At 41.1% G+C, this 15,000-nt stretch overlaps 1 protein-coding gene across 1 annotated transcript in view; it reads left to right on the top strand.

Annotated features, from left to right (window-relative positions):
- The window catches only part of NACC2 (NACC family member 2), an 808,805-nt gene that overhangs the window by 464,619 nt on the left and 329,186 nt on the right, over positions 1-15,000 (top strand). Inside the window, exon 3 of the mRNA XM_044058428.1 lies at positions 9,937-10,870. Coding sequence (XP_043914363.1) covers positions 9,997-10,870 — 874 coding nt within the window. The 5' untranslated portion in view covers positions 9,937-9,996. The remainder of the gene's footprint in view (positions 1-9,936; positions 10,871-15,000) is intronic.

Genomic DNA, 15,000 nt, shown 5'->3' with positions numbered 1-15,000 from the left:
TGCAGCTGTGTCTGTTGGGTAATTTGTATAGCATTAAATGTTTCTGGTTTGCAGGAGTTGCTTCAAGGAAGTGTTACTAAATCAAGGCTGAATATGTATAGATAAAACGTGTTATTAAAAGGAGTTGGAGATGAATGTTAAACCATGGGGAACTCAAAGGCATTTGAATGCGAGTTTACAGCCTGGAAAAGTTAGGATTTCTTGGTTATCTTTCTTTCACATACTTAGCTTTGACATTTACTTCTCTTTAGTAGCATTTCACCCTTCTTAATTGAAGCAGTGATGTATTTACTGCTGCACTGCCACAGCAGGGGAAATGTACAAAAGTCCACCAGTTACTCAAGCTTTTCAAGCCATTGAGGAAGCATATACGTTTATACAGTCTTTGATGGTAATCATAAGGTGGTGTTAATTCGCAGTATTTTATACTACTTGGATAGGTATGAAATACTGATGACAAAACGTTGTGGAAAATACTGACTTTCAGAAGTGTCATTTTGATATTTACTGCCCTGTCAAAGTCTGTGATATGTCATTCCTTTTGTGCTTGTTCAGAAACCGTAAATTACTACATAGTTTGGAGAATAAATTGTATATGACATTATTTGTTGCAGTGTTGTCAGATAGGTAGGTATTGTTTAAGCAGATTGCCATTCAGCTTTCATGTCCCACTTCAGGTCACCTATTTTGACTGCTGCATGTTCCTTTTCTGTTTTCTGTCTTTTAGAAACTTGTTTCGTAGTGCACAGTGAAACAGTGCAAATGATGTGAATGATATCTGTATAATGGAGTTTTCTTCCTGGGCCTCCTGTAAAAATGGGCATTGCTCAGTTGGACTATCCTAGTAAACAAATGCCAACAAATTAATAAAATAGTCTACTACTGGATTTCTGTGACCTGGGGCCCAGGTTGGCATTGTGTTGCTTGGAACAGATGACATTGTTCGATTCTTGCATTTACTTTTGAACCACCTCTTAGTTATAAACAAATCCTGTCTCCTTCAAGTAACTCCCCCTTCAACTCTTGTCTGCTGTATTTTCGTATCGGCTTCTTCTTTTTCATAAAGCCTTATAATGTACCAAGGAATACTGACATTGGATCCTTTTAATGCTCCTACCCCATCACACTTAAAGGAGTGAAGCCCATTTATTAGTGCCGTCTTCCTTCCATGGTCATTTATCTATGTACGTATTTATTTTAAATTTTATAGATGAGCAAACTGGAGTATACTGTCTTGCTGTGTATTTCAGTCATGATAAGTTGCTGTAATTCCTTGTCCGCTTGTACAAAACAGGATTGTAATTGGGTTCCCTGATCAAAACCAGCTTATGCGCTTAAGTCAAATCACCTTGAGAATGAAACTGAAGTAAATTTTAACTTCCATGTCTAGAGCACATAAGCAGGATAATGATTGGAGTAAGTAACTGCATGGAATTATTTATTTTAATATGATCGGAGAGATCATAATTCTTTGTAGTGCATGGAGCTTTACCTGTTCCCATGTACTACAGTTGTTACAGAAAAGTGTAAGTGTTGAGTGTTCTACAGCTTTGAAAAACTATATGGCCAACACAGAACAGTGGTGAAAGCACAAAAAAGCTTTAAAATATGTTTAAGCAGTTCATTCAGTTGCTAAATTAAGTATTTAAATGTGTTTTGAAGTTCTTCGCACATCCCTGAATTTCTTTGCCAGTACTCTTTCCTACTTCTACCTTATCTGCCTGCCTTCAACTCTGCCAGTCTGCTTAATCCCCTCATTAGCTTTAAGTTAATTTAGCCTAGCATCAACTTTTTTTTTTAAATCCCTGTCAAACGTTCTGTCCCAAATTTCCTATTAAACCAGCACATTCTTTTACTACACTTTTTTAACCTATATATTTAAACTCCCATTCTCTGGGCTGTATTCCCACCAAATGTAAATTGGGTCCATCATTCCTTTTTCTGAAACTTCTAAATCTGAAGTATGTAGACAAGACCTTCAGTGATTGTCCTGTCATACTAAAAAATCAATACCTTTCATCCAAGATGATGCCATGCTTAACAGCAGACATTTTAGTACAACCATTGCACTTTTCTGAGTACTGACATAATTTACAAAACCAAGGGCTTGGTTTTAATTACAGAAGCAGTTTTCTTTAAGATTTTTTCAGAGTAGGTACCAGGAATATATGCTATTACTGCATAATAAAAATTAAGACAATGCTTATCTTATATTTTGTCATATGACCTGTTAATAAAAGTAAATTACTGGATTCCTCCAGATCTCTGAGTTGGTTTAACTCAGTCAAAGTAAGGGGCCTGTTGTACTGTGGCCTTGTGTCTAACATGGTATTTTATCAGGTGGGTGCAGCCTGGGTTATCACAAAACATATTCTCATGTTCCTGTAATATTGCACTGATATCCTTAACCTACTTGGGAAAGAGCTGCACAGTTCTCTTTTGTACTCCCCTGCACTTTTTTATTTTTTGTCTTCCTCCTTCCCCCTCATTTGACTTTTGCCTTACTCTTATTCACTTCCCATGCCCAGCAGGCAGTCGTACATACTTGAATTACTTTGTGCATTTTCTTTGTAGAAACATTGTGCTATGTGATGTTATGGCAGTATACAGGTGTTCTTACTGAGTGAGTTCTTGTATTACATGTGTTTATGATTGTGTTCATTAATGCTATATATTATCCTGATCTATTCCTCTTTACACTGTTGATTGATATTGATTAAAATGTATTTCTTTACTTGTATTTCCACCGTACTGAGCCTGAAAATGGTCTAGATGGATTAGTGTTCCAGCTTGTTTAACAAACTTTAAATAAGTAATAAAAACGGCTTTAAGTTACATACTCCAGCATCTTTGAGAGGTGCTGCAGACAGCAACAAGCAGACCATGCTACTAAGAAGTTGGCTCAGTTTGAAACATTAAACCTGGTAAAATCTTCAGTCATCACAGTTCCCAGCTGTCACCTTCCATGCTCATTGTCTTTGTATACCAGGAAGTACTAGGGAAATGAGTCAGCGGGGCTGCACTTAAGGGTAGTAGGAAGACTGGGAGCCAAAAAGAGCATGAAAAATGTATACCTTTCATTATGCATTGCATCTCATTACCTCACTCTTCCTTTATGGGCTTCCAATCACATCATACATTTGGATGAAATGAGTGGAGTTCCTTCCCCAGCTAATTCTCATACTTTGTTACAGTCAATGAGTAAAGTACCTCACAATGTTCAGAAATAATAATCTTAGGGCACACTAATTGCACACCATCCCACTTAAGTATTTCAGAATATTTTATTTACCTAATTACTTATGTAAATCAGATCATCATACATACTTTTACCCAATAAAATGAGAAGACCGCGCATAGTATCCCCCCCCCTCTGTATATGTGTGTGTATGTATGTATGTAGATATATATATATAGGTACTAGGCTATTAGCCCTAGGGCCTATATAAGCCTAGCCAAAAAGGTACCTGGCTTTTGCCACCCAAGAAAATTATTTTCCTGTGCCCCTGTCAAGCAGAGCCACAGAAGTGATCCCTGGGATGAATTTCCTATTTCCCATCCACTCATCAAGATTTTTCTTGAAGAGTGCTAATGAAGAGCTCTGTTTGACATAGAAAGGTAGTCTGTTCTAGAGTATGGGAAGTCTCTGGGACAGGAATTTATCCCTCCAGCATGTCCTATTTATTGTGGTGACAAGGTTTAGGTCCCTAGAGCGTGTAGCTCAGAGGGATTGGGATTTCTTTAAGTGGAGCATGTTCAACAGTTCTGGGTTTGACATAGCTTTGTATGTTAGGCAGAGATCGCCTCTGAGTAGGCGCTATGCGACGGAGTGAAGCTGGAGTTTTTTTGAGCCGGTCTGCGTAGGGCATCTGTTTGAGGCCAGTAATCCTCTTTGTGAGGCATTTCTGTGGCCTTTCCAGTTGTTGTAGATGTCTTGTGAGGTGCATACCAAAAAGGGCATTGTACTCTATAATGGGTCTAATGAGTGATGAGAAGAGGGGAACAATAACCTCTTTTTTTCTGGATGAGAAACCTTTTGTGATGAGGTGAGCCACATAGAAGGATTTCCTGACCACTGTGACGATGTGATTATCAAAGGAGAGATTACTGTCCACCTGTGTCCCAAGGTCTCTTATCACACTCTCATCGTTAAGTAGACTACCACTTATGTGGTAGTTCATTGGTACAGAGTTTTTATCAAAGGGGATGGCAGTACACTTTTTGGCATTGAGCTTCAGGCCATGGCTTTGACACCAGGCATTTGTCTCATTGAAGCCCTTTTGTAGTATGTCCACGTAGTTAGGAGTTTCGATTATGGCTCCTAGTTTGCGGTCATCTGCAAACTTTGTTAGCCAAAGACCTTCTGTGTTAGCCTGTACTTCAGAGAAGTAGATACCAAACAGGAGAAGACCCAGGACTGAACCCTGTGGTGCTCCACTTATCACTGGTCTAAAGTCGGATTTGGAGTCTGCTACTTTCACAGTGTGGGTTCTGTCCATGAGCCAGTTGGCAGCCCATCTTGTGACATAGGGATTTATACCTAGTTTAGTGATCTTATCTATAATTCCAGAGTGAGGGATGGTGTTGAAAGCCTTGGCGAGATCTAGATGAGCTGTGTGAACCACCTTACCCTCATCTGTGGCTTTGATGACTGCTTCAAAGAAGTCAGTCAGGTTTAGGAGCCGTGATCTGCCTTTTACAAACCCAAACTGGGTAGGGTCCAGAGTTTGGAGATTACCAATGTCTTTGTTTACGAGTTCCATGATGATATGTTCCATGTGCTTGCAGTCCAGGCTCGTCAGGCTAATAGGGCAGTAGTTCCCGGGGTCCGTTGTGGCTGCCCCTTTGTGGAGTTTAGAACCCCTATAGGGGTATATATACCCCTTTGTGTACATATATATATATATATATATATATATATATATATATATATATATATATATATAGTGCGTTCTCCCTTTTTATTTTGAGCAGTTTGTCTAATATCTTCCCATTACAAAAAACTGTTAACACTCCATTTGAAACCCTGCTCATCACATAGAGGTGTTACTTTGCTCTGTTTTAGCACTATTTCTCTCTAAACAGCTTCTACTAAATTTCTGCCTAACTTTAGCCCATATATTAGAAACCCTGCCACAGAGCTGCTTGGAGATCTATGCACAGGAACTGTTTCTCTTTATAGAAGTTTTCCACCCGTCTGATTATTAGAATCCTTAACTTTCAGTCTGGATCTTTGTTGCCCCATTAGAAACCTTGACTTAACCTGCATTTCAGAAAGCCTTACCAGAATACCTTTTTCACTCTAAAACCTAACCGCTTTTATTCTTTTACTCGTTACAATAACACGCTTTCTTTTGTTTACCTGTTTTGTTATACACAGCTATCACTGTCTCTCTCTTCTCTCGTCTTCTGTAGCTGTATGTACCCCACAATTATATCAACTTTTTTTTATATTATATAACTATTTTTGCTTTTTATTTAAACCGGAATCTCATTCTACATATGCTAAAATGTTAGCTTGTTTCAGTTGTTAAAATATTTACAGCATTTATAAAGTTTTCTTTGTAGATGTCACTCAATAGGTATTTTGTAAATATCCTTTCTTTTTGTGCTGCTGTTTTTGTATAGTTTCTGTTGCACTTTTTATTGGCTCATAACTGAAAATTAAGACAGGTTCACTTATCCATTTACGTAAAATATATAAAGCACTGTATGAACACGTACATAAAAGCATGGAACTAGCCATACCCAACAGAGCCAAGATGCTCTCCTAGAAAAAAAAGGAAGCCAATCTAGTGGTCCCTTGCCATTAGTAAACTTTACAACAGAAGGAAGAAGCTGTTGCAGAAAAAGATGAAGTCCCAAGACTGGAAAAACTCCCTTATTAGCATCAACAAAAAGCTGAGATCCCTCATCAAAACCTCTAAAGCCAGCTATGAAGGCAGAATTGCAGCAGACACTAAAAACCACAAAGCCTTCTATATTTATATCAAGAATCTCCACGTCAATACCCAGGACTGCTCTGAGTTACTGCACAATGGTACCTCCTATACTGAGCCAACAGATATTGCCAACGTACTGGCCGACAGATTCAGTGCCAACTTTAGCCTTCTCCCCCCACTAAAGGACCAATCGCAGTACCGAAGGAATGCCAGGCACCCAGCATTACTTCCGCACAGTTTAAAGCTGCATTGTCGAAGGCCAAGAATACAGCTTCCATGGGACCCGACAATATCCCTGGATGTGTTCATCATGAACTACAAAGTGACCTGGCACCACATCTGTGTACCCTGTTCAATCACAGCCTCACCTCAGGCTTTGTTCCTACTGAATAGCACACTGCTGCAGTCATCCCTCTTCATAAAGGAGGAGCGCCTACAGACCCAGGGAATTATCGCCCCATTAGCCTGACGAGTCTGATATGTAAGGCTGTGGAGCGCATCATCATGGACCTAATTAACAAGGATAAAGGGAATCTCCAAACTCTAAATCCCATGCAATTCGGTTTTGTGAAAGGTAGATCATGCCTGCTCAACTTGGTTGACTACTTTGCGTCAGTCACAAGAGTTTTGGATGAGAGCAAGGTAGCTCATACAGCCTACCTCGATCTGGCCAAGACCTTTGATACCATTCCCCACTCGGGAATTATTGATAAACTCCCCAAATTAGGCATCAATCCCGATATCATTAGGTGGGTTGCAAACCTGACTTGCAGAACCCACAGTGTGAAAGTAGCGGTCTCCAAGTCAGACTGCTGACCGGTCACGAGTGGAGTCCCACAGAGGATCGGTCCTGGGTCCTCTCCTGTTTGGCATCTAGTTTCTTAGAAGTCCAGGCCAACACTGAGACTCTAGTTAACCAAGTTTGCAGATGACTGCAAGCTGGGAGCCATTATTAACTCCAAGTGATGTAGACATCCTGCAGAAAGGCCTCACTGAGACCAATGACTGGTGTCAAAAACATGGCCTTAAGCTTAATGCCAAAAAATGCGTCGTCATCCCCTTTGGGAAAAACTCAGTTCCCACTATTTATCACATAGTTGAGCCCACTGAACACTGAAGGCATTATAAGAGAACTGGGGACACAGGTTGACAACAACCTCTCCTTCGACCACCACATTGCCACTGTGGTGAAAGTCCTTCTATGTGGCACATCTCATAACCAAGGATTTTGCATCCAGGAAGAAAGAGGTCATCATCTCTCTACTCTTACCTCATTAAGCCAGTCATGGAGTATAATGCCCCATTTGGCATGCACCTCACTAGACACATGCAACAGCTGGAAAGGCCACAAAAGTACCTCATGAAGAGGATCCTAGGCCTTAAACACATGTCCTTCACGGACAGACTCAAATTCCAGCTATTCTCTGTCTCATATTGTCTACTAAGAGACAATCTCTGCTTGACTTACAAAGCCATGTCTGACCCAGCTCTGTTAGAAATGCTACATCTAAAGAAATCCCAATCCCTCTGCACCACACACTCCAGAGACCTCAGCCTCATTACTACAGTCAATAGAACATGCTGGTGGGACAGGTTCATAACCCAGAGACTGCCCATGCTCTGGAATAGACTTCCCATACATGTCAAGCAGAGCACTTCACTGGCCCTCTTCAAGTGAAATCTTGATGAGTGGATGGGAAATAGAAAGTTCACCCCAAAGTTCACTCCAGTGGCTCTACTTGATAGAGGCACTGGGAACGAACGTCTGGTGGCACAATGCCTGGGCACTTCTATGGGCTAGGCTTGTAAAGGCTCCAGGGCCATTAGCGTAGTACAAACCTATGAACCTGTGATTAAATTGTCCCTTGCCCCCTTACAGCTACTGTTGCTGTTACTTTTGTCGTTTGCTGTTAAATGTATGTACTGTTCTGGATGATAGCCAGTTTGCCTTGTACAAGTATTAATACCTCAACATATGTTCTCTTGTATGTATGGGTGTAAGTTACAGGCTGGTTAAAAACTCGTACTCCATGTGCCAGCTTTAGAAGAAGTTGTACTTGTCCACTTGCACTATTTTTCCTTAAGTTCAAGCAAGGGTGAGATAGTTTGATATGAGTAATCACTGAGCATGATTAAGTAACTTGCAACTTGGTACATAGTTGCTTAACCTATCAGGAAAATGTTTAAACAGTTAATCCTAAGCCTGAGGTTTGGGTATATTGCACTTTAGTGCTGTGTGATAGATTTCTTGTGGAATGCACAACTTTTGTGCACATAGCATGTGGAAATAAGCTCCCTATTTTAATTCTGTGACTGGTAAATGTGACCCTAGAATTTAAGAAAATGTCTGAAGTATACGAGATCAGTCAGTGTTTGAACATCACTATTCTCTTTTAAAAATGTTTTTCATGGGACCCTACTGACACCCCTAATGTAGGGAATAACCCCCCCCCCCGTACCCAAAGGCTTTATATACCAACTGTACGATTGAAATACCATGAAGAAATGGGAATAGTCCAAGAAACTTCAATCTTGGGCTTAGCATCTGCAATTTTGGGCATTCAGTCGTGCTGTTCTGGGAGACTTACTAACAAGTCTTGGAATATTGAACCGTTACCACCTAAAACACATTTAGACCCTTATAGCTAATGTTTGGAGCACCTGTTTCTTGAGGTACTGTTTACTAATAGCTGTCAAGTCCATAGCTGGGTATACTGTTGAGTTACTCTGTGTATGAAGACTTTCCAACTACCGAATTCAATTCGGTTGTGCTTTGTTTGGAAGCTCTCTCTCTCTCTCTCTCTCTCTCTCTCTCTCCCTCTGAGTTAGGATTTTGGTTTATGTGGCTGCTGGGCAGCTCAGTACAGATTTAAACCTATGCACTACTGAGGGGATTTTGATAGGATCACTTCTTTTTTGATTAGAAAATAAATGTAAAAAATGTTAAATCTTGGGAGTCTAATCTGTAGTGCCGCATGGACATAACCTAAAATTATATACATAATTTTCTCATATCTTTTTTATAATGTTCACATTTTTCATTATGATTTGTGTACGTAGTCTTCACATTGATTCTTCGTAATAATAGAGCATCTTCACTGCTGTAAAAATGTCTTGCCTGATTAGCAAATCCACCCCCCCAAAAAACAAAAAAATTGGCATACAAGAAAAAGGGCTAGCAATTCTTTTAAGCATAACATCTTACACTCATGCATCTTATGAGAAGTAAGGACATTGCCCATAAATAAACTTTCTGGACTAGTTAATTTGTGATTTTTTTTTAAAACCGCTTCCCCTAAATAAATCTCAAAAAGTGACTAGTCATTAAAGTGGTGTATGTGCTTGCAGGGCACAGGAAATGTTCTGTCATTTTTCCCATGTTGGATAAGTTATGCAGTGACACGCATTGTTTATTTTATTAAGGCAGTAGTTACAATGCCAACTGTTTGCTTCAAGACTGCAGGGGGTGGGGGAGGTGGAATTAGGGATTGTAGTCCCAGACTTGAAACTGACTGAGGCATTTTGCAAGACCACAGTACACATTGAATGTTTTGCCAGTATAACATGTTTCAAGGTACAAGTTACTTCTTAATATTTATTGTATATCCTTGGGTACTTGGCACATGATATAATGCCTGTCAGAATCGCATAGCTTGAGCCACAGCAGTCCAAAACAAGCTAAAATTAAGACTTAAAGGAAATAACTAGGAGCTGAGAGAACCGTAATTTAGTGTTGCAGATATACTTTTATCTTAGCTGTAGTTGGCTTTTTCGGTAATTGACAGTCAAATTAATTTTTAGAGAGTAACCAGTCACCTGATGTGAACCATTTATATTTATGCTGCCTCTACAATGTTAATGTGCTATTTGGTTTTGTGACTTTGATCCATGATTGCAGGCTACTGCTACTCTTTTGTCTTACTTAAGCCAGTTTAATAAACTTGAGCACAGATTCACAGGCAGTAAGTTAACGGTCTTTTTCTTTCACTTGCAGATGCCCTTAATGGTTGTTTCTGTGGTAGATGTGTGAGGGCCTTGTGCTGCATTCCTAGTCATGTCTCAAATGCTGCATATTGAGGTTCCTAACTTTGGAAACACTGTTCTTGGCTGTCTGAATGAGCAGAGATTGATGGGACTGTACTGTGATGTTTCAATCGTTGTCAAAGGCCAATCCTTCAAGGCACACCGTGCAGTTTTGGCAGCCAGCAGTTTGTACTTTAGAGAACTGTTCAATGGGAACACTAAAAATGCTTTTGAATTGCCTGCTTCTGTTCCTCCAGCTTGTTTTCAGCAAATTCTTTCCTTCTGTTATACAGGGAAGCTCTCTATGGCTGTAAATGAACAGCTAGTGGTGATGTACACTGCAGGATTTTTGCAAATTCAGCACATTGTTGAGCGGGGCACAGACTTGATGTTTAAAGTAAGCTCTCCTCATTGTGACTCACAGACCACTACTATAGAAGACCCTAGCTCTGAACCACAGAGCCCCTACAACCCAGTGCAGCCTGTCAGTGCTCCCCCTTGTGTTATGTCTCCCTCCATGCCCATTCCACTACTTACACGTGTCAAAAATGAATCTGCGGAAGGACAAAATGCAGCACTTCCTGGTGTTAATACCCTGGCCCCAAAACGGCTCCCTGATGCAAACAGGGACAGCACAGGAGTGAATATGGTCAATGCTACTCCATTGAAGGTACCAAGAGTTTCCTATTATGGTATGCCTAACTATGGTGCTTTAACTCCAAACGTACAGCAAGTTCAGTATTTTCAAGGAGACCGTTCAAGCCCTGGGGCATGCAGCATTCCGACTACAGACAGTCCCACGTCCTATCACAATGAGGAAGATGATGATGATGACGAGGCTTATGAAACCATGGTGGAGGACCAGTATGGCCAGATATACATGAGAAATGCAGCAATATACTCTGGTAAGGTTTTTAATGTATGCAAAAGCAAGTAGTAGGTTTGTGGATTCCATTTATGATGCATTCTGTTAAATTTTTAAGTCAGTTGAATATTAGAACATCAGAAATTTCTTTTTCAACAAGTATTTTAACTTATAACATGCATGTTATTGGTGTAATAAATACAGTAATCACCAAGTGTATGCTTGAAAATATACAATGATAGTTTTCCCCTTTTTTTCAAAAGTTATTTTGCTGGTAGATTGCAGGAGAATTTTTAAAACTAAATTAGGTCTGTAAGAGCTTTGTAATTTAAATGAAATGTTGCAGCCACTATAGCCATTTATTCTTGTACTTATTTTGCTCCCTGGCCCTCAACTACTGATTCAGTCCTTTATGTACAAATACACTTGTTATTGCCTTGTTATTAGGAGTGACAAGATACTCCCGTATGTTACATCACAAGAAAAAAAAATCTTAAAGCCACAAGCTTAGCTAGTGGTATAAAAATCTTTAATCAAGTCTTGTGTTTCGACAGCAGCCTGCATTCAAGGACTCATAATGTACATAAACACATACACGCACACATCTTCTTATTTTGGCTTTTCACGGTTAGGGGTCGCCACAGCGGATCACCTGTCCTCTCATGATTGGCAGCGGAGTTTTACGGTGGCAAGTTGCCAGCCCAACACCCAACCTTCCACGGAAGGCACAAACACAGTCACGTTGCAATCCATACTGCCCTACCTGCAGGAGAACGATTAGATGTGCTTCATAGACCTCCAGGACGCGCACTATCATATAAAGATGCACAGACGTTCCAGGAGATTTGTCCGCTTCTGGCTAGGGGCAAATCATCAGTTTTGAGCCCTACCCTTTGGTCCCCGCACAGCCCCCAGGATGTTCACCAAGGTTATGGCAGTAGTAGCAGCTCACCTGAGGCTTCAGGGGAATACAGGTCTACCCATACCTGGATGATTGGCTCCTTGCTGCTCCTACCAAGCGTCTACTTTCTTTAGCGAAGGACTCCTTACTGAGGTTGAGTCTTCTGGGGATCACAGTCAACACAAACAAATCCTGTCTGAACCCAGTCCAACCTCTGGCATTTATAGGGGCACGACTAGATACAGTTTGGATGAAGGTCTGTCTCTCCGCAGAGAGAGTTTGGAGCTTACGTCTTCACGTGTCTTACGTCATCCAATCTAGACTTCCCTCTGAGGAGGGGTATTAAGAGCTCTTGGTTCTATGGCAGCCACCATCACTCTTCTTCCATGTGCTCACCTACATATGCTGATTCTGCAGTGGACATTAGCAGTCCAGTGATGTGTGTTAGACCTATCATTGACTCACCCTATACACATAAGCAGGGCTTGCAGGGAGTCTCTCCTCTGGTGGATGCACTTCTTGGTCTTAGTTGAGGGATGCCCATTTATTGCAGCCCCTCCCCAAGCTACGGTGACCACGGATGCCTCCCAGCTAGGGTGGTGGGGCATTGTTCAGGAAGGACAGTCCAAGGCACGTGGTCCTCGAACGAGACCAAGTTGCATATCCATGTCCTAGAGAAGAGGGTGGTCCTTTTATAGTTACAGGCCCCTCCATGCCTTTCTCCCACTGAGAACTATTGCACTACAGTCAGGCAATGTCAGTAGTCTGGTACATCAACAAGCAGGGAGGAACCAGATCTTTACCCCCCCCCCTTTGTCGTGAGGCCATGAGTGTGGAAACAGGCAATTTCCACTGGCCGTTTTCTAGTAGCAACGCACATTCCGAGGTGGTCCAACATACTAGCGGACAAACTGAGCAGGACTATTCTGATGCCTGTAGAATAAAGACAGTAGACTTCCTCTCGTTCAGTAGCTTTATTACACATGTGTAGGAGCCTCTGAAAAATATCAGGGCAACTCCCAGAACAAACAAATACTGTAGCATCTATAGACAATGAAATGCTGACTCATTAGAAAAATAAGCCTTTCTTAGTTATTCTGTAAGCTAGAAACAATAGAATCCTTTTCCCTATCCTTTGCTTCTGCCATCCACTCCTTGAACACTGCCCAGCACATCCCAGAGACCCTCTTTCCTTTCTTCTTTAATTTGGTTTGTAAATTTGACAAAATATCTCTATTAAAGGTTCCATGTTCAGGGAATGCGAGTTTACCATCATCATTTGTGAGGGAGACCCACTGTGACAAGTACAAACAACTGTCCCGGGACTCACGAAAATACATATAACCTGCAGGGGTTCCTTTTTCTGGCTCCTTTAAACTTCCCACACTCGCTCCCATGATCAGTAATGATCACTTTTATTTATTCTGTTTAATACAGAAAGAAAACGACTATCAACACCATAGTGCCCCACACTCACACGTGCATACTTATGTCGCCAGAACTTTTCGATTAATCCCTCAGTCACACATCAGGCACTACACAAAGAAAGTCATGCCACTTACCTTTGAACTGAAAGAGAGGAAAACGTATGTAAATATGTTCTAAGTTTTTTTTTTTTTTTTTTCCGTTCAGACAGGACAGTGGTGGAGATGCTGCAAGAAAAGACAAAATCTTGTCATGGGCCCAAAGCAGCAAATCCACTAGCCCTGAGTAACCTCAGCACTGCCATATCAGATCCGAGCCACGGCACCAATTTGTAGAATAAAGACAATAGACATCCACTCGTTCAGTAGCTTTATCACACATGTGTAGGAGCGTCTGAAAAATATCAGGGCGACTCCCAGAACAAACAAAACTGTAGCTTATATAGACAATGAAATGCTGACTCATTAGAAAAGTAATATTGAACAAATAAGAACACTGGAAGCATGGTTAAACCAATAAGGGTATTCCCTGTAGTTCTACAGTAACATGATGTCATTATATCTCTAGGCAGAAAGAGAAAATCTGATGCATTTCCATATATAGACATGTTTACTACTTTTACACAGTAATTTTCCACTATGTGCAGACTGTCATGTCTCTTTGTACAGAACATTTCAGATTCATGCATTTTGTCACATACTCATACTTCTAACAGACTTAAATTTTCATTCATAATTTACATGCCTTACTAGTGGTCTCTGAATCCTTTTGTAGCAGAGCAGATCTTTCACGAATGGAGTCAGCCTTGCTGCGATCTCTTCGCATCTTCTTCCAACGCAAAATGCAGCAGGTTCTTTGCTCTGACCCCCCCACAGGGGGAAACCCAGGGATGTTGTAGTCCATGTTTGGCCTCCCGGTCTTCTATATGCTTACCCCCTATTACTTGTCATACCAAAGTTTCTTCAGAAAGCTTGCAGGCTCTGGAGCAAAGTAATCCTCATTGCCCCATTCTGGCCTCGCCAAGTCTGGTTTCCTTCTCTTTGGTCTCATCTGGTAGTTCCTGCATGGATCTTGGATCCCATTCTGGATCTCATCTCACACCCCTCTAGGGTTCCTCAATCAGACCTGGTAAGTCTGAAGCTCACTGCTTGACTGCTCCAGTTCTGTTGATAGCCAGGACTCCTGGTTTAACCTCACCAGTTAAGTCTATTCTGGTGGCAGCTCACAAATCTTCCACCAGGAAGCTTTACCATGGCAAGTGGAAATGTTTTTTTATTTGTGGGTTCTCAGAGGGACCTGGATCCTTTCACAGCCCCGGTTCCGACAGTGTTGGAATTCTTGGCAAATATATTTCATCAGGGCGCTAGCTCTTCTACTGTGAAAGTCCAACTGGCTGCCATTTCTAACTTCCACATTGGTGAAAACATGGTTTCTCTACCTGCTTCTAGACTTAGTAAAACCTTCTTTAAGGGTACATTTCTTTTAATACCCCCGGTGAAGGACCCTACACATCCTTGGGACCTCACCTTTGTCTTACAGGCTCTGGTTTCTCCACCCTTTGAACCAGCAGTATCAGTAGACCTTCAGTTTCTATCCTGGAAGACTGCCTTCCTAGTGGCCATCACTTGGCTAGGAGGGTATTAGAACTTCAGGCACTGTCAATCAAAGCCCCATACATGGTTTTCCATAAGGACCGAGTTTCTTTACATACTAATCCATCTTTTCTTCCCAAGGTTGTTTCGGAAACCAATATTAACCAAACTATTAACCTTCCTGTTTTCCAACTTTTCAAAACGGGTGAATATCAATTACATTTGTTGGATGTACATAGACAATTGAGGTTT

Source organism: Protopterus annectens, chromosome 16.part0 (assembly GCF_019279795.1).
Source record: "Protopterus annectens isolate FY-2018-M chromosome 16.part0, PAN1.0, whole genome shotgun sequence".
Lineage (NCBI taxonomy): Eukaryota > Metazoa > Chordata > Ceratodontiformes > Protopteridae > Protopterus > Protopterus annectens.
The sequence above is the reverse complement of the archived record's forward strand: the minus strand, read 5'-3'. Positions and strand labels throughout refer to the sequence as shown.